Source organism: Zootoca vivipara, chromosome 7, assembly GCF_965207765.1.
Source record: "Zootoca vivipara chromosome 7, rZooViv2.hap1.1, whole genome shotgun sequence".
Taxonomy (NCBI): domain Eukaryota; kingdom Metazoa; phylum Chordata; class Lepidosauria; order Squamata; family Lacertidae; genus Zootoca; species Zootoca vivipara.
Window position 1 is genome coordinate 57,396,555 of NC_142590.1, and position 14,842 is coordinate 57,411,396.

At 43.5% G+C, this 14,842-nt stretch overlaps 1 protein-coding gene across 1 annotated transcript in view; it reads left to right on the top strand.

Moving 5' to 3' along the window:
- Nucleotides 1-14,842, top strand: part of LOC118088521 (complement receptor type 1) — a 147,776-nt gene that overhangs the window by 58,311 nt on the left and 74,623 nt on the right. Inside the window, exons 21-25 of the mRNA XM_088673598.1 lie at nt 8,117-8,314; nt 8,517-8,616; nt 10,370-10,458; nt 12,468-12,659; nt 12,920-13,102. Of these exons, the coding sequence (XP_088529724.1) occupies nt 8,117-8,314; nt 8,517-8,616; nt 10,370-10,458; nt 12,468-12,659; nt 12,920-13,102 (762 nt within the window). The remainder of the gene's footprint in view (nt 1-8,116; nt 8,315-8,516; nt 8,617-10,369; nt 10,459-12,467; nt 12,660-12,919; nt 13,103-14,842) is intronic.

Genomic DNA, 14,842 nt, shown 5'->3' on the forward strand with positions numbered 1-14,842 from the left:
TTTGTGCAAAGTACCATGAGATGGTGCCTTGGCATGTTTTGAGATGTTCTTAGCACTTCAAAGTGGGCCATGTGCTGTTCAGTGTTGCTTCTTTAATTTTGAGTGTTGAATGTGATGGACACGTGTTAACTGGCTGAGATAAAAGTACAAACCTTTTTTTAAAAGGTCATTTGGTTATGGTAGCTACAATGAGCAATATTAAACATGACCTTTCCTTGTAATAGTGAGACTTGCATTGTTTGTAACTAATTTCTCCATATTCCTTGCTGTGGAAAAAGGCATCTGTATAGTGGCTTTGTTAATATGTGCATTAATTGGCATGTACCCTGTTTCTCATATTTTAAGACATACCCATAAAATAAGCCATAGCAGGATTTTTAAGCATTCAAGGAATATAAGCCATACCCCAAAAATAAGACATAGTGATAGGCGCAGCAGCAATGCCGGCCACGGCAGGAGGAGGAGGAAAAAAACAAGACATCCCTTGAAAATAAGCCATAGTGGGTTTTTTTTGAGGAAAAAATAAATATAAGACATGTCTTATAATATGAGAAACACGGTAATTGGCAGCTGACTGTAGAAATTTATTTTAAGTTGGGGGCTTTTTTATGAACTCAAAGTAGCTAAAGCTTTCCAAATAATTTTGGACCACAACTCCCATCAGCCTCATAAACATGAATGTTTAACTTTGAGCTTCCCTGTGGCCACCCAGTCCTTCATGCATAGTAAGTCCATGTGCCTGTGGGCCTCTAGTTAGCTCTGCTACTACAATAAAAACAGGAATAATAGTTCTGTTATCCCCTGCAATCACTGAAGTGTTGTATACCATACTGGGTCCTGTCTTTTGCAGTGGGTGATTAGCAGGGGATGCAGTTATATGTGTACTCTGCAGTTGCATGTGCATTGGTCCTGCAAATCCCTTTCTGTGTTATGTATTTCATCCACTGAGAACACTTCAGTGCAGGAAATGCTGTAAAAGGTTGCAGAAGGGAACTGCTTGCTCACATATCCAAAGCTTTCAAAACTGGAATGTGGACACAGGAATGGGATAAAGGAAAGGAAAACTCATGTCCGAATCCATTATCAATTTTCCTTTAATTATTTAATTGTAAATGGCACGTACAGTATCATTAATTAAGAACAGTTTCTTTCTGGTGGTGTACTTCTGTTTTGAGCAAGCTCTGTGTCTCACTTGCCAAGCAAATCCCATGAGTAGAATTTGCAGTGCAAAACAAACAACTGAATTCAGACCGTAGGTAAGCAGTAAAATGCAGTGCCTACTAATCAGCTTGGAAAGTAGGCAAAAATCCCAGCCCCTGGAATCACATAGCTGTTGGTAAGAGGTGGATTTTAAGGTGCCAAATAGCAAAAATTCATCCTAGCATAACTCATCCTAATCTTCCAATTTCAATATTTCCCAGGAAAATAGGGGTGCTAATTCTAAAAGCCAGTGACTATGCCAGCCTTTTTGCTGTCCAAAGGCAGCAGCTCAGCCTTAATGTAATACAGTATTTTGTATCTTCTTGGAAGAAATGGAGGCTGAGCTGAGGACAATTTTCAGCAGCAGCACTATGGTAACTGTAAAATAGGTTTGGAGGTAGGATGGCCAGAACCAATGCATAATTTCTCAAAAGAGAATCTCATCAATTTAACCCTTTCTATTTGCTATGTTCAAACTGAAACCAGACTCTGGGCTAATGTCTGCCTAGAGCTTACACAATGCTTTTAAGTGCTGAGAAAGACTGGGAAGCCTTTTATATAGTTCTCTGTCAAGCTTCCTTTGGGTTTTTTTCTGTGAAAGCCCCATTTATTTGCCTGCTGCTGCTTCCTCTTCTGCATTTATTTATATATCCCTATTAGGTTCAGCAACTTCTCGTTCATTGCTGTGACCTGAGTGAGAGCGATGATGCTTGCATGCGTGCTTCCCTTATTATGGGGCTTGATGGAACTTCTGGCCATTACTTTGGAAGATCAAGGTGAGAAGTTGGGAATTGGGACTCTCTATGTCTAGCTTCTGTATTTCTCAATTCCCATCCTTTTTGGCAGGGAGGGGGTCCCCCATGGAATGTGGCAAAAGTTGGTGCTGCCTGAGTTGGCAATACATTTCTGTTCCACTTCCGTTGGGAGAAAGGAGCTTGAGGAAGGGTCATCGGCTGTTAAAAGGGATTTCAAGGTGGTAGCTGATGGGGAGGAGAAGGATGGCTCCTAATCCTTGCTTTATCTTGTTTGTGGTTGGTTGGTATCCATCTGTCTCAGAAGGCAACGGAGGAGTGTGCCTTTGGGGGTGAAGTCAAACCACTGTAAGGCTACAGTGCCTGTTGTAGCTGTAGAGGCTGATACAGGAGAGGCATGTTGTGTTGCAGCTGGGGCAGATAAAGGTGTCCAGTTGTGCTGCTGCAGCTGCACCATGGCATTTCTTCTCTCCGCACTCCTCCCAGCGGTCATTCTTCCACTGGTCACTGCTATGGATGCACAACCTGACTTTCTGTCTCCAGCACTGTGGTTGTCTGCAAGGGATTCCCACGAGGGGCTGATGTTGCCTGCCTTCATGTCATATTTGTAACACACAGCTGGTCTGCCAACAGGCCTGGTACCTGAAGCCAGCTCCCTGTAGAACATGTCCTTCAGGTTTCCTGCCATATTCCATTCCGTGGACATGGCTAAGCCAGCGTAGCCGTCGCTGAGAGAGAAGTGTGAACATACTGTGTCTGTGGGCTTGGGAGAGCATATCTTGAGACTCTGTCGTGCCACTAGTGCAAAAGTTAAGTCTGCTTGTTGGGGGGGGGTAGACTCAGATTTATTGGATATACTAATTAGCATGTCCAGCATCTCCTCTTCGTCTCATTCAAATGAAAACTTCTGATTCACTTTATGTTTCTTCCAGCCTTTCTAGTCCATTGTGACTGCAAAGCAAAACCTAGGAAACTCAACCCCATATTGGTATAATTCTGCTTGTAGGAGCATAGGAATATGCTTTATACTATATAGTCAGACCAATGGACCCTCTAGCTCAGTATTGTTTACACTGACTGGTAGTGGCTATGCAGATATCAGGTAGGAGTGTCTCTTGTCTAACTTTTCCAGGGGTCTGAGAATGGCAATGGTACAGTATGTTTAAACTATGAGAACTGTGGGGACATGGATTACTATACTATATATCAGTGCTATTTTTCTAGAAAAAGAGGTGGCAGAACTCACACTTGTTTTTTCTAATGGCAATGTCACCTACTTGAGAGTTGCCAGAACTGAGTTTTGGCTGGAAAAAACCCTGCTTTATACCCTTTTTAAAAGTATATTTTAAGTGCCTTAAGACCTCAGGATAGAACAAGGTATAAATCTTTCTAGGTAGACCCAAGCCCACAGTGTTAGAAGGAAAAATGAGGGAAACACAGCAAGTGAAAGCAATTTTTAGAAATGAATTCACTACATATTTAAAGTTTACTTTCATGTAAACAGCTGCAATAATATGAATAGGATGCTAAAACCAGTTGGCTCATGGTTGAAGGAAAGAGTTTTGTTTATATAAAAGGGAGAATATCCTAGTTCGATTAGTCAAGTTTTAAGAGCAAGAGCTGACATTCTGTGGCGTTTAAAAATAGTGAGAGAGTCTAATGTTTGGATGATCCCCCTCACATGTTCACCAAGTACATGAGAGTGGGACGATGCCTGCTACTGACACATCCCGGATCTAATGCTGTCATACAACCTTCTGGTTGCATGCTACTGTGTGTCTGTCCATAGGGTTCTTCACAATCAAGAAACCTGGGACAGTCAAGGTTTCTGGTTACGTTGAAGAGACGTACATGCTTACATTTAACATTAATGCCAAACACACAGCCACCACAGCATGTAGCCTATAGTCACACTGGTATTTTAGGGTGCGGCCAGGTTGGTACAATTATGCTTCTTTTATTCTTCTTTTTACAATTGTGCTTCTTCAGTGAATGAATGAAGAGAGTCAGTTGAATACTCCTATAAATCCATTACATAAAATAGCAAGAGGAAGTTTCTGAAGGAAGAAACTGCAAAATATTCAACTTCCTCAGTGGCTTCTTATAAATAAATAATTCTAAAAAGTCCCATTTGATTACTAACTTTTGCATTAGAAAGTGGGCAGAGTGGGTAGCTGTCTAATAAAACAATGCATCCTTTAAGTCATACAACAACAACAACAACAACAACAACAAGAAGAAGAAGAAGAAGAAGACACTACAGAAATTGCCCAACCCCTTAGCCAAAGACCACCCAAAATGGTTTACAAGCTTTACAGAAAGAGGTCTACAATAGAAATTTGAAAATATGACTTGTCTCCTGTTGGTCAAGGTACCTTACAATACCTAATTGTCTCTCCTGGCCCCAAATCCATTGTCAGAAATTTTCACCTATTCATAGGTATATGCACTTTTGACAGGTCTGCTCTGCTTTTAACAGATACTTGCCAGACTGTTTTTGCAGAGCAGCGGTCCCATCATATGAAGATGTTTATCCATTTACAGCAGTGGTTTTCAACCAGTGTGCCGTGGCACCCTGGGGTGCCTTGAATGATGTTCAGGAGTGCTGTGGACAACACTGGCTTCTGTCCCTCTTTCCTTCCCTCCCTCCTCTGAATGGTTCCTCTGGGGCTGGCCAGGGGGTGCTTCCCAGGCCCCTGTGGGGCAGTGTGTGGAGGCACCTCTCTTTGGGGCAGGGTGGGCAGCTCAGAGGTGGCAGCAGTGGCTGCCCGGAGGACTCTTGGGGACAGGAGAAGAGGCTGAAGAAACGCTCCACAAGGGAGGGTGTTCAAAAAGCAGTGAGGGGCTGCCAGCTCTGCAGGCAAGGGGTGACATAACTTGGCTCCTGAGCCCCACAGGGGTGCCACAGAAAGAATGTAGTTGGTCAAGGGAGCCATGGACTCAAAAAGGTTCAAAACCTCTGATTTATAGGATTTGAAGGACTTGGAAGTGAAAGTAACTCAGCCAGTCTATTAGGTAAGGTGCTTCCAACATGCTTCCTTCTGCAGCAAAAAATAATAATATTTGGGGTCATTAAGAGAGCAAAGATGGCTTTGGGATTGCTCAGTGAACTCAAATAAAATGTCTATTTTTTCAGGAAATATTCCCTAATTTTTGAAGGGCAAAGGATTGGTTTTTTGTGGGGCGTGTACCTGCTCTGTGTATGCACCTTAAAATTTGTATAACAGTCTGTTGAATAGTTTGTTGTAGCTGTTTTTTTAAAAAAATCTACAATTAGGGGAAATAATTATTGATCTTTCTATTAGCAGTGTTTTTGATCAACATTTTGCCTCTTTGCTATGATTCCAACTTTCCACAATGTTTACTTTAGATTCATATGAAAGTTTTTTTACTCAAAAGCAAGCTCCACAGTATTCAATGAGACTTAATCCCAGGTAAGTGTGTGTAGTATGATAGCCATTGGCCACTTAGGCCGAAGATGCAAGCAAGTGATAAGTCCATTAATGTAAATAATAATTAGTACAATTTTTGGTACTATACAGATTAGTAAGAACTCTTTTCACCATTTGATTAAATGAAATTACTGAGTTCCAATGTAGTGATTGTCAAAAACTACATTTGCCTGGCAGCACATCCACAGGGGAGTTGAAATTTCCAGAAACGTGTGGTTTTTGACAATCCCTAATTGCCAATTAAAAAGCAATTAATTGTCTCTTAAAAAGCAGAGACATCACCTTGCCAACAAAGGTCCGTATAGTTAAAGCTATGGTTTTCCCAGTAGTGATGTATGGAAGTGAGAGCTGGACCATAAAGAAGGCTGATCGCCGAAGAATTGATGCTTTTGAATTATGGTGCTGGAGGAGACTCTTGAGAGTCCCATGGACTGCAAGAAGATCAAACCTATCCATTCTTAAGGAAATCAGCCCTGAGTGCTCACTGGAAGGACAGATCCTGAAGCTGAGGCTCCAATACTTTGGCCACCTCATGAGAAGAGAAGACTCCCTGGAAAAGACCCTGATGTTGGGAAAGATGGAGGGCACAAGGAAAAGGGGACGACAGAGGACGAGATGGCTGGACAGTGTTATTGAAGCTACAAACATGAGTTTGACCAAACTGCGGGAGGCAGTGGAAGACAGGAGTGCCTGCCGTGCTCTGGTCCATGGGGTCACGAAGAGTCGGACACGACTAAACAACTAAACAACAACAACAATTGCCAATTGCAACTTCTAGAAACCTATTGTGTGGATCAGTTTGATCGTTTGGAAAGTCCCCATGCTAGGTCCATGGGGCATTTTGGTCTCACACCGAACTGTTGCCACATGCTCTTTGAAACCTCTATATGGATCCAAAACTTTTGAAGCATGAAACAAAGGTAACCATTTCTGATGTGATTATGAAAAGCCCAGAGGCAGAAAGTACATTTGAGGGGCCTTTCTGGATGTAGCATTTCTCCCCATTCCCTTAGCCAACCATGCATATTTTTAAATGTATTAACATTATCCTTATCTCTCTCTCTGTGTGTGTGTGTTAATGAATGACATCAGAAGCAGTGTATGAAGATTTTGTTTATAAAACTCTCTCTCTCTCTCTCTCTCTCTCTCTCTCACACACACACACACACACACACACACACACACACACACAGAGAGAGAGAATTTGCTTCAATTGTTGCTCCTATGTCCCATCTTAAGTAGAACATCCAATTAATTTCCTCAGATCATCTCTAAATAAAATTATAGTGCACACACATGCACATATCTATCCAAATATGTCCCAGGCCCTGGCTGCTCTTCTTATTTCTTCCTCTCCCAGCCACAGGCCTGAATCCTCTACAGTCATACCTTGGTTTAAGTACGCCTCGGTTTGAGTATTTTCAGTTTAAGTACTTCGCGGACCTGTCTGGAATGGATTAATCCACTTTCCATTACTTTCAATGGGAAAGTTCGCTTCAGGTTAAGTACGCTTCAGGTTAAGTATGGACTTCCAGAACCAATTACTGTACACTCATACCTCGGGTTAAGTACGCTTCAGGTTGAGTACTCCATGGACCCATCTGGAACAGATTAATCCACTTTCCATTACTTTCAATGGGAAAGTTTGCTTCAAGTTAAGTATGCTTCAGTTTAAGTACTCCACAGACCGTCTGGAACGGATTAATCCACTTTCCATTACTTTCAATGGGAAACTTCGCTTCAGGTTAAGTACGCTTCAGGTTAAGTACAGACTTCCGGAACCAGTTGTGTTTGTAAACTGAAGTACCCCTCTATTGTCCTCCCCCCCCCCCCCCAGCCACATTACATACCTTTCTTCCTTGGTGATGGTGTAGTAGACATTGCTGCTAATTTGTTGTCTCCTAGTCTCTCCTCTTAAGTCCACATCCCTACATACTAGCGCAGCAATCAGTTTAGAACTTTTCTCTCTACAGGCCTTTTCCAGTTAGAACTATCCCCAGAGAGAAGAGGAGGAAGAGTCCTAATTAATCTCTCTTTGATCTTTGCTGGCAGCATCCAATTAAAGCTATTCCCTCCCTATCTCCTCTCTTCTGAGTTTTCTGGAAATGAGCTGCTTACAGGTAAAGCAGGCCTGAAAAATAGCCTGGTGGCCCAACCTGCCCAGAAGAGACGGAATGCAGTGCAAAGTTGTTGACCTTTCAGGGTGTAAGGCCTTTGTCTTTGCCTAGCTGTAATTTGCTGGGTTGTTGTCTCTCCCATCATGTTAGGTAAGCCCACAGGTGTCCTGTTGATAACATCAATGCCAGAGGTTATCCTATTGCTCTCCCTCACAGTTCCACACCAGTGGCCTCTGGTGGGGGGAGGGGGGCCCCAGCTCAAATGGTGAGAGTAGCAGTGAGATGGCAGTTCCCTTGCTGTCTGTTGTTTCTAAAAGTTGTCAGCACCACAGCAATACCAACGCTGAGATGGTCGAGAACAGCTAGAAGATAAATACAGAAAGCCTAATGCATTAACATTCTAATACATTTAACTTGCGGCATATCCCACAAGGACTAAGACTCCTACTAGTTCTGTACAGCTACTGCCCCAGTGGTTACTTTTGATGATAAGAAATGGTCATTTCCGTGTTACAGGTGGAGGAAATGATATAGTGGTTCAAAAGACAAAATTGCACTGGGCAGAGCTTCACATTTACTTGATTTACCCCTCTTCTCTTTTTATCATTAGGCAGCTGTGGCCCTCCACCTAGATTAAACTTTGCTGAGCTAACTGACGAGTATAAGCAAAAGAATTTATTTCCTGTTGGCTCGATTGTGAAATATATGTGCCGTCCAGGCTATACTGGACTGAAGTACTCTAGTACATGCCTGCAAAGCCTGGAATGGTCCAACGTTCTGGAGCGCTGTAAAAGTGAGTGTCATAACATTCTTTGAAATATTTGTGAGAATGGGCCGTGTACCAACTTGAATCATTTCAGTGGTTTGAATACAAGAGATGTATTGCGGTGTGCAGTTCTTCCCTTGATAATTTATTAATTTAAAATGAGAAGGAGATGGAAACTTTAGAGCAGCATTGTACTTTAAGGCACACTTTGTCTCTTTCTTCCTGCTAGGACAATCTTGTGGACTTCCAGGGGAACCTGATAATGGGAGGTTGATTGTGCCCCAAGATATTTTATTTGGTTCCACTGTAAATTACATCTGCAACGAAGGGTAAGCATCAGGAAAGCCAAGAAGAGAGAATTCCTCTGATCCCTCTGGCCTGACTTCCCACTAGGGCTCCTCTATCCTCTGTAGTTGCATAAGCAGAAAGAATCTGGTAAAGCTTTTTCTCTCAATTTTATCTCACAGACAGGAAAATCTCATTTGACTTATTTCTGTTGGTTCACTATGTAGTTTTTAAAGGCACTGAGAACACAGAAAAGGAGAGAGCTTGTAACCCTAGAGACTAACGATTTTCTATGCTTAACCCTATGCACATTTGTTCAGAATAAAGTGCTTTGCATTCATGTCTACTTACAGTAGGCATATGGTTGGCCACTGTAATACGGTAGGAGAATGGTGGCCCTTTGGTTTGATCCAGCAGAGCTCTTATGTACTGGGTGTGGTGATATTTTTGTTTTTCAGAATCTGTGCACACGGGGTGAAATTCAGTGCCACCCTATGAGGAACATTCCTACTGTGAAGCATTTCAGTTTGCTAGGCAGAACAATCCCCTCCCTGCTCCTCCCCCCACTGTTTGGGGGGGGGGGGCAATTTCAGGAGACACACAGGAAGGGATAGAAAGTACCACATTGCACAAGCAGAAGTCTTTGCACATGCTTCCATGTGCAAAAAATTACTTATTAATTTTTCATACCGCCCTTCATCAAAAGATGTCAGGGTGGTTCACAGAGTAAAATGCAAGATAAAACACAAGTAAATAATTAAGTCAAAACAATAGCCCCCCCCCTTATCAGCCAAAGGCCTTGTTGAAGAGGAGCGTTTTCACCTGGCACCCAAATATATATAATGAAGGTGCCAGGCGAACCTTCCTGGGGAGAGCATTCCACAAATGGGGAGCCACTACAGAAAAGGCCCATTCTTGTATAGGGCCTCAGATGATGAATGCAATGTCCAGGACCACGACAAAGCAGTGTCACCTATCCCCAACTCACACAGCTGCTCCAGAAGGATGCTATGGTCAATGGTATCAACAGCTGCTGAGAGGTCAAGGAGAATTAACAGGGAAACATTTCCCTGTCTCTCTCCCAACATAGGTCATCATGTAGGGCAACCAAAACAGTTTCTGTGCCAAAACCAGGCCTAAACCCCAACTGAAATGGATCTAGAAAATCAGTTTCCTCCAAGAGCACCTGGGTCTGGTCCACAACCACCAGAACCTTGACAAGAACCTTGCTCATGAAGGGGAGATTAACAACTGGCTGGTAGTCAAAGATTTCTGTGTCCAGGGAGGGTTTCTTAAGGAGTGGTTTTACCACTGCCTCCTTCAAGCAGGCAGGAACCACCTCCTCTTGTAATGAGGCATTGATCACCTCCCTGGACCAGCCCCGCTAGCTTTTATCAGTGTTGGCATGTAACCATTTTCAGTCCTTCTTTTCAGCGGACAATGTATCATATTTCTTAACATACAAGTAAAATAAATTAGGTAAGTTGTGTTATAAATCCATATTACCCCAGGAAGTGTCCTGTATTGCTTGCTCAATGGATATCAGTAAACTGGGATGCTCGACACCAAGAACAATTGAAAGAGGGGTGAACATATTAATTAAATGAATATTGCAAGATATGTTGAGATATCTGCACAATCCTGGCTGACAATAAATGTGCTTCCCTGTCCTTCAAAAAACATTTCATTTGTTTGTGGAAAGTTGGTAAGCAGAGCATTTACATTCTAAACACATCAGTTCTATGCATCTCATGAGGCAGAAGGTGACAACCCACAGCTACTTCTTTCTTGATACAGGCACAGGTTAATTGGTAGTACTTCCAGCAGAAAGTGTGTCATATTTGGCCGAAAAGTAGAGTGGACTAATGATGTTCCCCTTTGTCAGCGTAAGTAAAACATATTTTTTACTGCTATGTTGGTAAATAGTACTCTTACATGGCACCAGGAACACCTCAAAATCAATTTAGTATGAATGGTAAAGGGTAAATACATTTGCATGCTCTCGTCTAGCAGTATTAGAGGTAAATTGGTGTCAAAATGTTGCTCTTGTTACTTTAATTTCTTACCTGTACTGCACCTTAAGGTTCCAAGGCAGGTTACAGAAACTGAAAATACAACATTAAAAATAGCGTAAAACAAATTATGGCATGGAAGCTTTATTTCACGAAGCCCGGTATAACTCGCTCTTTGGGATAACCTCTGAGACTGCTGAAATAAGCAAATAAACATAGGAATAGACAATGGTTAAATATTGGTCACATTCAGTCTAAGAAAAAGTGAAGCGGACTCCTGTATCCTCAAGCTATTTTGTGAACCTACTAATGTGAGGGAGGGACTTACCTGTAACCAGGGCTGCCAACTTGAATAAAATAGGGGGGCAGGTAAGCCCCACCCTGCATAATTGTTCACATGGTGCGGCACACACACACTATTTGAATGGCAATTCTCATCAACTTCGGGGGCGAGCAGCCCCCTCAAATATTTTAGGGGGGGCAAAGGTTCCTCAGCCCTGAGTTTGCTCCTGTGCCTGTAACAATTGTTACTTACCTGTTAGCCTGAATGGCACAGTGCAATTTTGCCCATCTCTTGTCACATGGATGCTGTCCAGATAAATGTTTCTTTGTTATAAAACAATTAACTAAAAAAAATGGGTCCTGATTCACTACCACTAACTTCTATAGAAGAGGTCCCCTGAAGTGAATTAGACTGACAAGAGTACAGTTATGCAAATATAATACACAGATAAATTTCTGCAGATGTACTTTTTAGATTTTCATTAGAGGGGAAAGGTTAAAATACTGTGAATGAAAGAACTTTGCAAAGATGTGACAGGAAGAAGTAAGCTGCCTTATTTACATGAAATTAATATAATTTTCAAACAAAAGATGAAATTAATGACTGCCAGATCTAACTGGCAGGTATGATGTACTATTTCTGCAGTGTCACATGAGCCTTCTATGCCTTTTTAGTTAGTGTCTAAAATCCAGAAAATAATTCCCAATGTGCCACCCTCCATCTTCTCTGAGTATTCTAGTTAATGAGGTCCATGCCAAATTGTGCAGTAGCTTCACAAAATTATGTGATTGTAAAATGAAAGAGATGATTGCAATCATAAATTTCTCAGAATAATATTATTTTTGCTGATATTTTTGTAGCCTTTTGAATATGCTGACATATCTTCCTGCTCTTCTTTAAAACATTATAATATTCTTTTTCAAATATGGTGTTAGACATCTGCTCTTGTTAATCTTCTTGGTTATCCCTGACAATAAGACTATATTTCTTGTATTTGTGGCTAGTAGGCACTAGCAGACTTAATTTTCACAATATTATCAATCAAAACACATGGTCCACATTTTTATTATTATTCTTACATTTACAAAACCATCAGACATTCTTACAAAACAAATTCAGTATAACAATTCACAAATATAAAAATAAGCCTTCATAAATACAATTGCAGTAGGCACTGGCGGAGGAAGAGGGGTGCGGAGGGAGCTCACCGCCCCCGGCGACACAATGCCAGCAGGGTGCCATCGTGGCTGCCCCTCCCCCACGCTGGGCGCTACGCCCCCGCAGGCGGCGCACTACGCCCCCGGGGATGCATGTCATGCCCCTGCGGGAGGCCATCCACACCCCCACCTGCTCACTGCCCCCGCCGCTGCCGCCAGAGGAGAATGAAGTTCTGCCCCTGGCCAGAGCGCATTAAAAAACTTTCAGATTCTAATTTACAAAGATAATAACTGCATTTCCTCAAATTAAATGAAAGCACTATTGTATCCTTAGGTAGGGAAACGATTAGATGCAAAATAAACTAAGACACAATAATTTTATTTTATTTTTAAACCTGCTAAAATAATTGTCTTTGGCATGTATCTTCTGTTTCTGTTTCTAGGTATTCCATGCTTTCCACCACCAGATGTTCCCCATGGCAAGCACACTGGCAGGTTCATGGAGGACTTCTTCTATGGGACAGCTGTAACATACACCTGTGAAAAAGGCCACCCCCTTGTCGGAAATGCCACTATTTACTGTACTACTAAGGATGGATTAAATGGAATTTGGAGTGGCCGTGCGTATTGTGGAGGTGTGGTTTTCCAGTGTTACTCTGTGTTCTTCTATTGTTTATATAGAAAGGTCCGATTTGTGTTGATTTGGTAATGTGGCAAGCGTTTTCTTCTGATAGCTCTAACAGAATAAGTATTAACTATCAATATTCCTAAAATTTCAAAATCAATCCACCTGTCCATGATTCAGCAGATAAAGGCACAGGTGCACTGAGTGAGGGTCTATTCTTTTATTTTGTCCTTTGTAGCTCTATGTTTATTAAATACATCTTCTTTTCAGTGACTCGCTGTCCAGCTCCTCAAATTGAAAATGGAAGAATATTAACTGGTTATTCCGCCACCTACACATATAACCAAAGGGTGACATTAGACTGCAATGCTGGCCACAAAATAGCTGGCTCAAGAGAGATCCATTGCCAAGTGGATGGCACATGGGAGCCTCCACTACCTCACTGTGAACAGGGCAAGTATCACTTTGAAGCTCTTCCATATGAGACTCCTCACCTGCAAAGAGACTTCCTTTTCAGACTGTTTCTGACTGTGTTTCTAATATGAGGGCTTTTAACCTGAGCCTCAATAGAAGGCAATGCTTTTTTGAACTATAATAGATTTTTATGGTTTTTTCTTTTGTTATTTTTCCGAATGATGCCATGGCCTATGGCTAGCGCAATAAAAGTCTATGATGATGATGATGAACTATAATAAGCAGAAATTCCCCATGACTCTTCCTTGTTTCTGTTCCTCCTAAAGTTTATGTTCCTTGTAATCAAAGAAGCAATCCACAAATCACTTGCTGTAAAATGTTTGACTGTTTCAACTAATAATTATTTGAGAAAACCATCTAGTGCTTTAAGATAAAGGTAAAGGTAAAGGGACCCCTGACCATTAGGTCCAGTCACGGACTATTCTGGGGTTGCGGCGCTCATCTCGCTTTACTGGCTGAGGGAGCCAGCGTACAGCTTCCGGGTCATGTGGCCAGCATGACTAAGCCGCTTCTGGAGAACCAGAGCAGCACACGGAAACGCCGTTTACCTTCCCACAGTAGCGGTAACCTATTTATCTACTTGCACTATGACATGCTTTCAAACTGCTAGGTTGGCAGGAGCTGGGACTGAACAACGGGAGCTCACCCAGTCGCGGGGATTCGAACCACTGACCTTCTGATCAGCAAGCCCTAGGCTCTGTGGTTTAACCCACAGCGCCACCCGTGTCCCTCCCAGTGCTTTAAGGTAGTGTTCCATGAATCCATGTTTCAATCATTAATATGTAGGAAACATAGTTAATACCTTGCAGTGGAATCTTACGCATGTTTACTCAGAAGTAAGAGCCATTGAGTTCTGTTAAATTTACTACTACGTGTGATGAGATTGCAGCCTTCATGTTGAATAGATTGTTGTCCTCTTGGCACACATCTGTCTTGGGAGACAATGGAACAGTGTGTCTTCAAGAGTAAAGTCAAACATTTGGAGAGTTACAGCACCTGATGTGGCTGTAAAGACCAATATAGGAACAGGGCCGGCTCGCCCATTGATCCTAGTGGCGCCATGCACCAGGGCGCCTGGGGGCTGAGAGGACGCAGAGGGGCACAGAGGGGCGCCCCAGCAAGTGGGGGAGCTGCGCGGCGGTCTCCCTTTTCCGCTCTGCAGCGCCCACCTTCCGGCGCCTGTCGCTTGCCGCTGCTGCTGCCTGGTCCGACACCGCTCCAGCTCCACCTCAGGCCGCCTGGAAGCGCGCGTAAAAGGCGGCCAGCTGCGCGCCCGGCCCAGTTCCGGCTTTGGCTCCTGCCGCGGCAGCGAGGCCACGCGCACCGGCGAGCCGTCGGGCGCCGCTAGCGCCTCACTCTGCAGCACCCACCTTTCGGCGCTTGCCGCTTGCCGCTTCTGATGCCTGGTCTGATGCCGCTCCGGCTCCGGCTCTGCCTCGGGCCGGCTGGAAGCGCACATAAAAGGCGGCCAGCTGCGCGCCCGGCCCAGCTCCGGCTCCTGCCACGATGGCGGCAGCGGCTCCGGCTGTGCTGCTGCCGATGCCGCAGTAGAGCCCCATGAGCAAGACGCCCCGCACCGGCAGCGAGGCCATGGGCACCACCGAGCTGTCGGGCGCTGCTAGCGCCTCGCCCAGCAGCTTAGCCAGCGGCGCAAGGCCACAAAGACATCCCCGCCGAGCCCCACGCAGCTCCCGCCGCCGCCAAGCTGGAAGGACTGGG